This window comes from Salvelinus alpinus, chromosome 25, assembly GCF_045679555.1.
Source record: "Salvelinus alpinus chromosome 25, SLU_Salpinus.1, whole genome shotgun sequence".
Taxonomy (NCBI): domain Eukaryota; kingdom Metazoa; phylum Chordata; class Actinopteri; order Salmoniformes; family Salmonidae; genus Salvelinus; species Salvelinus alpinus.
The window spans coordinates 13,176,097-13,189,337 of NC_092110.1; the positions used below are offsets into that span (position 1 = coordinate 13,176,097).

General features: G+C 45.1%; 2 protein-coding genes across 2 annotated transcripts; one reads left to right on the top strand and one right to left on the bottom strand.

Annotated features, from left to right (window-relative positions):
• Window positions 1-456: 456 nt before the first annotated feature.
• LOC139553036 (membrane progestin receptor beta-like) lies at window positions 457-1,861 on the top strand. The gene is made up of 4 exons (XM_071365026.1): window positions 457-705; window positions 839-1,108; window positions 1,204-1,419; window positions 1,526-1,861. The coding sequence occupies exons 1-4, from the start codon at window positions 457-459 to the stop codon at window positions 1,859-1,861; spliced, it is 1,071 nt and encodes a 356-aa protein (XP_071221127.1).
• Window positions 1,862-2,204: 343 nt separating this feature from the next.
• Window positions 2,205-3,374, bottom strand: LOC139553037 (uncharacterized protein in mobD 3'region-like). The gene is made up of 2 exons (XM_071365027.1): window positions 3,367-3,374; window positions 2,205-3,261 (listed from the first exon to the last, which is right to left on the bottom strand). The coding sequence occupies exons 1-2, from the start codon at window positions 3,372-3,374 to the stop codon at window positions 2,205-2,207; spliced, it is 1,065 nt and encodes a 354-aa protein (XP_071221128.1).
• Between the last annotated feature and the right edge of the window lie 9,867 nt (window positions 3,375-13,241).

The window sequence follows — 13,241 nt, forward strand, 5'->3', positions numbered from 1 at the left end:
TCTAAAAGTATGTCTTCTGCTAACTGTTATTCACAAGGTTGAGTTCCTGGTTTGTCTTTGTGATGGTCACTGTGAGCATATGTAACCAGATTAGTCAGCAGCATGTTGATGTTGTTGTTGATGTTGATTTGAAAGAGGAGCATTATATGGCAGAGGATACACCAGAGGCATGAGAAGTCTAGTAACATGTTTGTCCAATGACAGTTCTGTCTGTAAATGTACAAATCATGTACACCTCTTATTGTGTTACCAATTTTTTGGGCAAAGCACCTCAACAAAATCTACCAAACTCAGTATGACAACACAGTTACCGACCTCCTGTCCTTTCCTCTACAGACAGACCCCCTCACCTCACCTCAAACCTCCTCACAGGTGCCCCATTCTCCTTACCCCCTCATTCCCTCTGCCCCCAATCCCACCATGCCCAGTATATCTGTCTTCCTCCCCCTAAAACCCATGAGTTCCCTCTCCTCCTTCCTCTCCTCTCTGTCTTCTCTCCCTCACACCGTCAGAGACACTGAGGTCCCCCTTCTCTTCCGTGAGCCCTACATCCTGTCTGGCTACCGGCCCGTGGGCCATTCCTGGAGCTTCTACTTCCTCAGCCTCTTCCAGATACACAATGAGACAATCAACGTGTGGAGCCACTTGCTGGCCGGAGTCTGCGTTGCGCTGAGGTTCTCTGTGTTTGCTGTGATGTGTGGAGGGGTACTTCAATACTTTTTGTGTAATTCAGTGTGTGTTATGTATGCATTTGTATGTGCGTATTTGTGTCCAAAATAATGCCACACAATTACTGTAGATGTAAACCTTGTATTTAAACCTCATCACCCTTCCTAAGGGTCTCGTGGGCCTGACCCTGAATGGACCAGACGGGCTGGGTCTTTACCTGGACCTGGCCTGTCTACCGCTGGTCTACTACGTCCTGTCTCTTCTGACCTACTTGTGCTGCAGCGCTACAGCCCACCTGCTCCAGTCCCACTCCGAGCTGGCCCACTATGCCCTGTTCTTCCTGGACTATGTGGGAGTGGCTGTGTACCAGTATGGCTGTGCCCTGGCTCTTTACTTCTACAGCTCGGATCCCGCATGGAGACGCAGTCGAGTAGGAGAGGTGGGGAATGAGAGAATGAGGGAGTCAATGAGTGAATGAGTGAATGAATGAGTGGACAAAGGAACACAGTTACGAACAAACCTCTCCTTTGTTAGGTGTTCCTCCCTGCAGCAGCTCTCCTGGCTTGGTTGTCCTGTGCCTGCTGTTGCTTTGCCAAACTCAGTTACCGCCACCCGTACCCACTCCATCGTAAGCTGTGCCAGGTCGTGCCAACTGGTCTGGCGTACCTGCTAGACAGCAGTCCTGTGGCACATAGACTGGTCAGCAGGACCTGGGGAGACGACCCTGCTATGACCCTACACGCAATACAGGTGAGCGAGAGGGAGAGAGAGAGGGGGAATGAGGGAGAAAGAGATAGAGAAGATTGAGGTTGGGGAGAGGTTTCTGCACAATCTGACACTCTGATGTCACACACAGGTGTTGCTGTTCCTCCTGGCAGCGTTCTTCTTCTCCTGTCCCATGCCTGAGTGTTTCTTTCCTGGGCACTGTGACATCATCGGCCACGGGCACCAGCTCTTCCACTTCCTCCTCTCCCTCTGCACGCTGACCCAACAGGAAGCTGTGTTTGAGGACTTCCTGTCCCGGCGGGCGTCCCTGACGAGGGAGTACGGGGAGTGCCGCCTACTGGTGGCAGCCGTGTCATTTCCTGTCCTGGTGTTCTGTAGCGTGCTGACAGCTGTGGTCATGAGGAGATTGGTGGAGAGGAGGCTGAGGAAGGAGGACAGATGGGGGGAGGAGGTAGAGAGAGGATAGAGAGTGGGAGAAAGAGAGATCTGATGTGAGGTAGAAAAAAGGGGAAGGAGAGAGAGATTTGGGGATTGTAAGATGAATTCTTATACATTATAAGGCCTTCCTACGATGACTTGATATCTAGCTTTTATGGTCACTTATTTGTTTTGAACATAATTCACTGGTGATCATAGGCTTATTTATGTATGTTGTTGTCTCGTTTGTAGTGTGCATCTTTGGCCATAGGGAGGCAGTGTCTACTGTCATTACTATCTACTGCAGGGAGAGTTGTGGTTTGTGAAGCAAACATGAACACTTTTACTCCAAGCACATTCATGTTGTGATTATGTTCCTATTGAGAAGCATTTCACAATTTCACGCTGTTTAGGTTCACGCTGTTTAGGTTCACGCTGTTTAGGTTCACGCTGTTTAGGTTCACGCTGTTTAGGTTCACGCTGTTTAGGTTCACGATGTTTAGGTTCACACTGTTTAGGTTCACGCTGTTTAGGTTCACGCTGTTTAGGTTCACGCTGTTTAGGTTCACGCTGTTTAAGTTCACGCTGTTTAGGTTCACGATGTTTAGGTTCACGCTGTTTAGGTTCACGCTGTTTAGGTTCACACTGTTTAGGTTCACACTGTTCACGCTGTTTAGGTTCACGATGTTTAGGTTCACGATGTTTAGGTTCACACTGTTTAGGTTCACGCTGTTTAGGTTCACGCTGTTTAGGTTCACACTGTTTAGGTTCACGTTGTTTAGGTTCACACTGTTTAGGTTCACACTGTTTAGGTTCACGCTGTTTAGGTTCACGTTGTTTAGGTTCACACTGTTTAGGTTCACGTTGTTTAGGTTCACACTGTTTAGGTTCACGCTGTTTAGGTTTACGTTGTTTAGGTTCACGTTGTTTAGGTTCACACTGTTTAGGTTCACGCTGTTTAGGTTCACACTGTTTAGGTTCACACTGTTTAGGTTCACGCTGTTTAGGTTCACACTGTTTAGGTTCACACTGTTTAGGTTCACGCTGTTTAGGTTCACGTTGTTTAGGTTCACTCTGTTTAGGTTCACACTGTTTAGGTTCACACTGTTTAGGTTCACACTGTTTAGGTTCACGCTGTTTAGGTTCACGTTGTTTAGGTTCACTCTGTTTAGGTTCACACTGTTTAGGTTCACACTGTTTAGGTTCACACTGTTTAGGTTCACGTTGTTTAGGTTCACACTGTTTAGGTTCACGTTGTTTAGGTTCACTCTGTTTAGGTTCACGTTGTTTAGGTTCACGCTGTTTAGGTTCACACTGTTTAGGTTCACACTGTTTAGGTTCACACTGTTTAGGTTCACGTTGTTTAGGTTCACACTGTTTAGGTTCACGTTGTTTAGGTTCACACTGTTTAGGTTCACACTGTTTAGGTTCACGCTGTTTAGGTTCACACTGTTTAGGTTCACACTGTTCAGGTTCACACTGTTTAGGTTCACGTTGTTTAGGTTCACTCTGTTTCAAACATAATTTTTCAAACAATAAACTAAACTTTCTGACACATGCATCTTTCAACAATGTGATCCTCCTCACACGAAAACAAACACATATACAGGTTTAGTGAGCCATGGCCACTGCGAACACAAAGGACATTCATGCATGGGTGCATGAGTGACTGTGTGTCAGTGAAGATAAGGATATTTTTAGGTTAGCCTCTACTGCCTCAGAAACCCGGATCCGGGAGCACCCCCCACCCCCCACACACTGATTAGCATAGCTAGCATAGCTTCACAAGTAGATAGTAGCATCTAAATATCATTAAATCACAAGTCCAAGACACCAGATGAAAGATACAGATCTTGTGAATAAAGCCACCATTTCAGATTTTTAAAATGTTTTACAGGGAAGACAAAATATGTAAATCTATTAGCTAAACACGTTAGCAAAATACACCACTATTCTAACTCCATCAGTTTCTTACTCCTTCAGGTGCTATCACCAATTCGGCTCAACTAAGATATTGATAGCCACTAACCAAGAAAAAACCTCTTCAGATGACAGTCTGATAACATATTCATGGTATAGGATAGTTTTTGTTAGAAAAAAGTGCATATTTCAGGTAGAAATCACAGTTTACAATTGCACCGACCATCACAAATCGACAAGAATTACTAGATAGAGCAACGTGTATGACCAATTTACTCATCATAAAACATTTCATAAAAATAGACAAAGCATAGCAATGGAAAGACCCAGTTCTTGTGATTTCAGACCATATTTCAGATTTTCTAAGCGTTTTTCAGCGAAAACACAATAAATCGATAAGTTAGCATACCACATGTGCAAACGTTACCAGAGCATCGATTCCAGCCAAAGAGCGCTATAACGTAATCACCGCCAAAATATATTAATTTTTTCACTAACCTTCTCAGAATTCTTCCGATGACACTCCTGTAACATCATTTTACAACATACATATACAGTTTGTTCGAAAAGGTGCATATTTAGCCATACAAAACCGTGGTTATACAATGGAAATAGTCACAACTCAAGCCTCAAAATGAGGAACGTCAGCTTTCAGAGTGATCTAGTTTAATCGAAAGCTAATCATATACTTGACTAAAAAATACAGGGTTGACAGGAATCGAAAGACAAATTAGTTCTTAATGCAACCGCTGATTTACATTTTTAAAATTATCCTTACTTTTCAATACAGGGTTCGCCAAGTGAAGCTATACCAAACAAAATGGCGAAATATGCGTTTAAAATATTTCGACAGAACAACGATTTATCATATTAAATATTGCTTACTTTGAGCTGTTCTTCCATCAGATTCTTGGGCAATGTATCCTTTCTATGTTATAAACGTCTTTTGGTCGATAGATGTCCTCTGTCCTTCGAAATATCCACTAACGATCGAACGGGACCCCAAAACGTGTCCAAAGTTTCAGAGTGCACAACAAAGAAATTCCTCAAAATCGCACTAAACGGATATAAATTGCTATAAAACGGTTCAAATTAACTACATTATGATGTTTTTAACAACTATAACGACTGAAAACATGACCGGAGAAATATTGCTGGTTAGACAACGATTTGGAACGAGGCAAGTCCGATGTCCTTCACGCTTCAGGCGCGCGACGAGAAAGGGAGGTCCCTATACATTTTGGTCTTTTATAATGGCTGTGATTGTCCAATCGATTCCATTCAAAACGTGATGACGTACAGACACCCAGAGGAAGACGTAGGCAGTGTCGGTTTCTTCATAGCATTCACTGTCGCCTTAAAAACAGACTCCAGATCAGGGGTAAAAATTTCTGAAATCTGACCCCTGTCATGAAAAGTGCTGTAGATATTGTTCTGTACCACTCAGAGACAAAATTCCAACTTCTATAGAAACTAGAAAGTGTTTTCTATCCAATAATAACAATAATATGCATATTGTACGATCAAGAATTTAGCACGAGGCAGTTTAATTTGGAGACCCAAATATGCTAATGCGGAACAGCACCCCCTATAGTTCCAAGAAGTTAAACCCTGTTGCTATAGTATGTCTCAATCAGCACCCTGGGGTGATGTCGTACTAAAACTCCTCTACAACATTCCCACTCCGCCTCAAACACACAGCCCTGTCTTCACCAAATAAATCCAATCAAATCAAATTGTATTAGTCGCGTACACATATTTAGCAGATGTTAATGCGTGTGAGGTGAAATGCTTGTGTTCCTAGCTCCAACAGTGCAGTAGTATCTAACAATACACAACAATAGACACAAATCTAAAAAAGTAAATGAATGGAATGAAGAAATATAGAAAAATAAGGACGAGCAATCTCGAGGTTCGGAGTATATATATATATATGATGGGATGTCTAGACATTATGGACAGTATGTGGATAGAAAATATAGTATATATGTAGAATATGTAGGACAGAATAGTATATGTACAGCAATAGTTAAATAGGATGGCCTTGACTAGAATACAGTATATACATATGAAGTGGGTAAAACATAATGTAAACATTATTAAAGTGACCAGCGTTCCATTATTAAAGTTACCAGCGTTCCATTATTATAGTGACCAGTGTTAGATGTTTATGTACATAGGTGTCACGAACGTCGTCAGGGTGGAAATGACAGGACCAAGGTGCAGCGTCGTGAGCGTACATTTTTCTTTATTTTTGAATGTTATAAATGTCGCCAACAAAACAAGAAACAACAAAAACAAACGTGAAGCTGACTAGGGTTATACAGGCCACTAACACAGACAACTACCCACAAACACCAAAGGAAAAAAGGCTGCCTAAGTATGATTCCCAATCAGAGACAATGATAGACAGCTGTCCCTGATTGAGAACCATACCCGGCCAAAACATAGAAACAGAAAACATATAAATAAAGACACTAGAATGCCCACCCTAGTCTCACCCTGGCCTAACCAAAATAGAGAATAAAAGCTTCTCTATGGCCAGGGCGTTACAATAGGCAGCAGCCTATAAGGTGCAGGGTTGAGTTACCGGGTTGTAAACGACTAGTGACAGTGACTAAAGTTCAGGACAGGGTACTGGGCGGAAGCCGGCTAGTGGTAACTATTTAACAGTCTGATGGCCTTGAGATAGAAGCTGTTTTTCAGTCTCTCGGTCCCAGCTTTGATGCACTCGTACTGACCTCGCCTTTTGGATGGTAGCAGGGTGAACAGGCCGTGGCTTGGGTGGCTGAGGTCCTTGGTTATCTTTTTGGCTCACATAATGACTGAACCATTCACATAATGACACTAGACTTTTACTGCTTTTAAACTAGTACTTACTTTTCACTGCTGTATGTACAGTGCAATAATACTTAAAGAGCTTGTTGCACTGTATTCAGAGTAATAATTACCCAGTAATAAGGACACACTAATGTAAGGGTTGAATGTAAAGTGTTACCTAAAATTACTCATTATTCTTTAAAAGTTCCTAGACATTTCTTTAGGTTGTGGGAACATTGTGGAGTTCCCAAAATAAGTTCCCAAAACACTAAAACTGTCCAGTTGTGCTGACATTCAGAAAATGTTTGCATCAGGGTGAACAACACACTCCATTGATGTTATAAGAATGTTGACAGAACAGCCATTCTGAGTTCTTTAAAGGATCCCAGAATATTTAATTAGGTTGTGGGAACACATTACAAGAGATAAGTTCCCAAAACACAAAATCTGTCCAATTGTGATGACATTCTTATAGTGTTTGTATCAGGGTGCACAAAACATTACCTCAATATTCTTTGCATGTTATTTCTATGTTCCTTTCATCTTACTGTCAAGGAAGTTAGTTGTACAACAATCCATGTTGTCACGCCCTGGCCTTAGTTATCTTTGTTTTCTTTATTATTTTAGTTAGGGCAGGGTGTGACATGGGGGATGTATGTGTTTTGTATTGTCTAGGGGTTTTTGTATGTTTATAGGGCAGTGTTTAGTCTAGGTGTATGTATGTCTATGGTTGCCTAGATTGGTTCTCAATTAGAGACAGCTGTCTATCGTTGTCTCTGATTGGGAGCCATATTTAGGCAGCCATAGTCATTAGGTAGTTTGTGGGTGATTGTCTATGTGTAAGTTGCTTGTGTCTGCACTTATTGTTTGTATAGCTTCACGTTCGTCTGTTTGTTGTTTTGATTAGTTTGTATAGTGTTCGTTTCGTTTTCGTATTCCAATAAATAAGAAGAATGTATTGTTATCACGCTGCGCCTTGGTCCTCCTCACTTAAATGTTACGACGAACGTGACAGAATCACCCACCAACCTAGGACCAAGCAGCGTGGGAAGAAGCAGCAGCAGCGATCGCAGGACTCATGGAATTGGGAGGAAATTCTGGACAGCGGAGGACCCTGGGCACAACCTGGAGAATATCGCCGCCCTCGTGAAGAGCTGGAGGCAGCTAAAGCCGAGAGGCGGTGGTATGAGGAGGCAGCACAGAAGCGAGGCTGGAAGCCTGAGAGTCAGCCCCAAAAATTCCTTGGGGGGGGGGCTAAAGGGGAGTGTGGCGAAGTCAGGTAGGAGACCTGCGCCAACTTCCCAGGCTTACCGTGGAGAGCGAGAGTACGGGCAGACACCGTGTTATGCGGAAGAGCGCACGGTGTCTCCTGTACGTGTGCATAGCCCGGTGCGGTACATCCCAGCTCCTCATATCGGCCGGGCTAGAGTGGGCATTGAGCCAGGTGCCATTAAGCCGGCTCAACGCATCTGGTCTCCAGTGCGTCTCCTCGGGCCGGTGTACATGGCACCAGCCTTACGCATGGTGTCCCCGGTTCGCCAGCACAGCCCAGTGCGGGTTATTCCACCTCCCCGCACTGGTCGGGCTACGGGGAGCATTCAACCAGGTACGATTGGGCAGGCTCGGTGCTCAAGGGAGCCAGTACGCCTTCACGGTCCGGTATATCCGGCGCCACCTCCTCGCCCCAGCCCAGTACCAGCAGTGGCTACACCACGCACCAGGCTTCCAGTCCGTCTCCAGAGCCCTGTTCCTCCTCCACGCACTCGCCCTGTGGTGCGTGTCTCCAGCCCGGTACCACCAGTTCCGGCACCACGCACCAAGCCTCCTGTGTGTCTCCAGAGCCCTGTGCGCCCTGTTGCTGCTCCCCGCACTAGCCTTGAGGTGCGTGTCCTTAACCCGGTACCACCAGTTTCGGCACCACGCACCAGACCTACTGTGCGCCTAAGCCGGCCAGAGTCTGCTGTCTGCCCAGCGCCGTCTGTGCTGTCCGTCTGCCCAGCGCCGTCTGAGCTACCCGTCTGCCCAGCGCCGTCTGAGCTACCCGTCTGCCCAGCGCCGCCTGCGCTGCCCGTCTGCCAAGCGCCATCTGAGCTGTCCGCCTGCCCAGCGCCGCCTGCACTGCCCGTCTGCCCAGCGCCGTCTGAGCCGCCCGTCTGTCCTGAGCCATCAAAGCCGCCCGTCTGTCCTGAGCCGCTAGAGCCGTACGTCAGTCAGGAGCCGCTAGAGCCGTCCGTCAGTCAGGAGCCGCCAGAGCTGCCCGCCAGTCAGGAGCTGCCAGTGCCGCCCGCCAGTCAGGACCTGCCAGAGCCGCCAGTCAGCCAGGAGCTGCCAGAGCCGCCAGTCAGCCAGGAGCTGCCAGAGCCGCCAGTCAGCCAGGACCTGCCAGAGTCGTCAGTCAGCCAGGACCTGCCTGAGTCGTCAGTCAGCCAGGACCTGCCAGAGTCGCCAGTCAGCCAGGAGCTGCCAGAGCCGCCAGTCAGCCAGGAGCTGCCAGAGCCGCCAGTCAGCCAGGACCTGCCAGAGTCGTCAGTCAGCCAGGACCTGCCTGAGTCGTCAGTCAGCCAGGACCTGCCAGAGTCGTCAGTCAGCCAGGACCTGCCAGAGTCGTCAGTCAGCCAGGAGCTGCCAGAGCCGGCAGTCAGCCAGGAGCTGCCAGAGCCGTCAGTCAGCCAGGACCTGCCAGAGTCGTCAGTCAGCCAGGACCTGCCAGAGTCGTCAGTCAGCCAGGACCTGCCAGAGTCGTCAGTCAGCCAGGACCTGCGAGAGTCGTCAGTCAGCCAGGACCTGCCAGAGCCGTCAGTCAGCCAGGACCGGCCAGAGTCGTCAGTCAGTCCGGAGCTGCCCCTCAGTCCGGAACTCGCGGTAAGGGTCCTCGCTCCAGAGGCGCCACCAAAGCGGGTTTGGACTATGGTGGAGTGGGGTCCACGCCTCGCACCCGAACCGCCGCCGTAAGAAGGCCCACCCGGACCCTCCCCTTCTGTGTCAGGTTTTGCGGTCGGAGTCCGCACCTTTTGGGGGGGGGGTACTGTCACGCCCTGGCCTTAGTTATCTTTGTTTTCTTTATTATTTTAGTTAGGCCAAGGTTTTACATGGGGGATGTATGTGTTTTGTATTGTCTAGGGGTTTTTGTATGTTTATGGGGCAGTGTTTAGTCTAGGTGTATGTATGTCTATGGTTGCCTAGATTGGTTCTCAATTAGAGACAGCTGTCTATCGTTGTCTCTGATTGGGAGCCATATTTAGGCAGCCATAGTCATTAGGTAGTTTGTGGGTGATTGTCTATGTGTAAGTTGCTTGTGTCTGCACTTATTGTTTGTATAGCTTCACGTTCGTCTGTTTGTTGTTTTGATTAGTTTGTATAGTGTTCGTTTCGTTTTCGTATTCCAATAAATAAGAAGAATGTATTGTTATCACGCTGCGCCTTGGTCCTCCTCACTTAAATGTTACGACGAACGTGACACATGTAGAAACACATATGGCAATTATTTACAAACATAGTTTGAACCTACTTTTTTAATTGTAATTTTCTCCCTTTTTCTCTCCAATTTAGTGGTATCCAATTGGAATTTACAGTCGTCTCATCGCTGCAACTCCCGTACAGACTCGGGAGAGGCGAAGGCCTAGAGCCATGCGTCTTCTGAAACACGACCCAACCAAGTCACACTGCCCACTTAACCCAAAAGCCAGCCACACCAATGTGTCAGAGGAAACACCGTACACCTGGTGACCATGTCAGTGTGCACGTGCCCGTCCCACCACGCCACGCCACAGGAGTCACTACAGCACAATGGGACAAGGACATCCCTGCCAGCCAAACCCTCACAACACTGGGCCAATTGTGCACCGCCCCATGGGTCTCCCGGTTGCAGCCGGTTGCAACAGAGCCTGTACTCGAACCAGGATCTCTAGCGGCACAGCTAGCACTGCCATGCAGTGCCTTAGACCACTGCACCACTCGGGAGGCCCCACTTTTAACCTACTTTGTTGATAGTCGCAAGCGGGGATAGAGCCTTGAAGCGTTGGAGTGATATCCCTTGAGTTAGTCCACCGTGCCACGGGGATGGGATGCAACACAAAGCTGTTTACACCTTTACTCTGACTCCAGGATGTGATCTTTGTCTTTGCAAAAGAGAGAATAACTCAATCTAGAAAAATACGTTCTCTCTATTATTTTGTACTCTACCAATCTTCTTTATATACTGTAAACTTGGGATGTATTGACTTGTATTTTACCTACAAACTTGGTAGAGTAAGAAATAATAAAATACACGTATTTTTCTAGATTTAGTTATCCTCTCTTTTGGATAACCAGATCTTAGAAGTCAGAGTAAAAGTGTAAACAGATAAATATGTGTGTTCCATCCCAGTGGACCAGTGGTTTCATTCCAAGGATAACACTCCAAAGCTCCCAGGCTTGATCTCCGCTTGTGGCTATCAACAAATACAGTGAAACTACTGTATGTTTGTACAATAAATGTCAAATAAATTGTCATGTGATTCCAAATAAGTGCCATATGTGTTTCTACATGGATTGTTGTACAACTAACTTCCTCAACAGTAAGATAACACACGGAAAAAGAAAACACCATGGACTGTTCAAAATGTAATTTTATCATTCTGGGAACATAGGAATAACATTCTAAGAACATTGAGGGAATGTTTTGTGCACCCTAATTCAAACATTGTAAGAATGTCATCACAACTGGACAGATTTTGTGTTTTGGGAACGTATCTCTTGCAATGTCCCCACACTGTTCTTACAAACCTAATGATGTTTTGTGAACTTTCCTAATAACATAAAAAATATGCTCTGTTAATATTTTTGCAACATCAGAGGAATATTTTTTCAACCTTAATGCCAACATTGTATAGTCATCAACACAACTGGTCAGTTTTTATGTTTTGGAAAGATATCTCTTGTGACGTCCCCAATATTGTGGGAACCTTTAAAGGACAGACAAAATGTGTTCTGGGAACGTTCTTGCAACATCAGCTGAATGTTTATATAACATTGTATGATCATCAGCACAACTGGATTGTTTTTCTGTTATTAGAACATTCGGAGCTACATAATGAATGTTTTGGGAACATTCACAGAACCAATTTTGATTTGCTGTGTGGTCAAATTAAGATCCTATACCTGGGTAGATGTCTCGGATGACATCTCCATTAACGTTAGCGCAACGTTCCAATAATGTTTTCTCCGGAATTTTTTAAAAATTGAATCCAGACATGATTGCTGAATAATGTTAAGAGAATGTTATTGGAACAATCATGTCATAACGTCACACTATAACTTTATGAGAGCATTGTGGGAATATTCCTTGCTTGTTGTTATCAGTCTTTTTAATAACATTTCAATCAACATTAGCAGAACGTTCCCGTAATGTTTTCTCAGAACTATTTCTATCGTTCTGACATTTTGTTGCAGCAGTATGACCTAAAAACATTCCTAGTACATTGTGCTATTACATTACCCGAAAACCTACTGAGGAAGTATGAGGAATGTTCTGAGGCAGTTGCTCCAAATGCTGTGCAAAACATTTTAGTGAATGTAAGTGAATGTAAGGAGAACATTCTGAAGATATTTAATTGAAAACATTTTCTGAAGACAAAACAACAACATTTTGTTATCAAAAACGTTCTTTGAATGGTTTAGGATGTTATCATCCTAATGTTAGATAAAACCGTGACTGGAACTTAATGGGGATCTTAGCAAATATTCTGTGAATGTTTCTGTTGTGCTGTGATGTGTGTCACATTGAGCGAGAAAGAGAGAGAAAGAAAGAGGTGGGGAGAGAGAGAATGAGGAAGTAAAGTTCCAAAGTTACTTGCTGCTTAATGCTAACAGAGATCTGTGACAAGATAACAGAGAGAGACAGAGACAGAGACAGAGAGAGAGAGACAGAGACAGAGACAGAGGGAGAGAGGTGGTGGCTGTGGTGTACCATATTGACATGGTACATTTGGGTGAGAAGGTGTTGCTGTCTGTTGACCGTCTTTAACAAGGTCAGCTGTCCGACCCCGCAAAATACTTTACTTTGTGAGTACTTATTTATTTTCACCTGTGTGTGTGTGTGCTTGTGGGCCTTTGCACGAATACTGTATATACTCCACGAATACTGTATATACTCCACGAATACTGTATATGCTTGTTTGCATTTTGAAACTCCTCACACTGTCATACACAATATCTACCATCTACTAAGTGTTTATCTTCTCCTTTCTCTCCTTCAAGTTAGTAAGTGGTCTTTCTCTTCTCCTTTCTCTCTTTGCCTCTATCATCTAAGTGGCACACACAGCTGGGGTCACAACACACTAAGCACCACTGATCAAGGGTTAACCATCAGTTGGGGGCTGCTGTGCACTGCTAAAATAGCTGCCAGTTTGATATCATTGTATACTAATCCCTTGTCACAGTATTGTACAACAACAAAAACGGGCTTGATCACAATTCCCAGACCACAATACACACAAAAAACAACACAACAAGAGCCTTTCAAAGGAGAGAGGGAGAAAGATAGTGTGTGTTTCAGTATTAAAGCCTTCAACACCTGTACAGTGAAAGTCATTACTGACCATATAACACGAACATAGCAGCTCTGTTCAGTACTTGCCCTCTGTCCTTGCCCTCTGTCCTGTGTGTTCAAGGCTGTCAATGAATAAACTGCAGAATGTAGAAACTTCCAT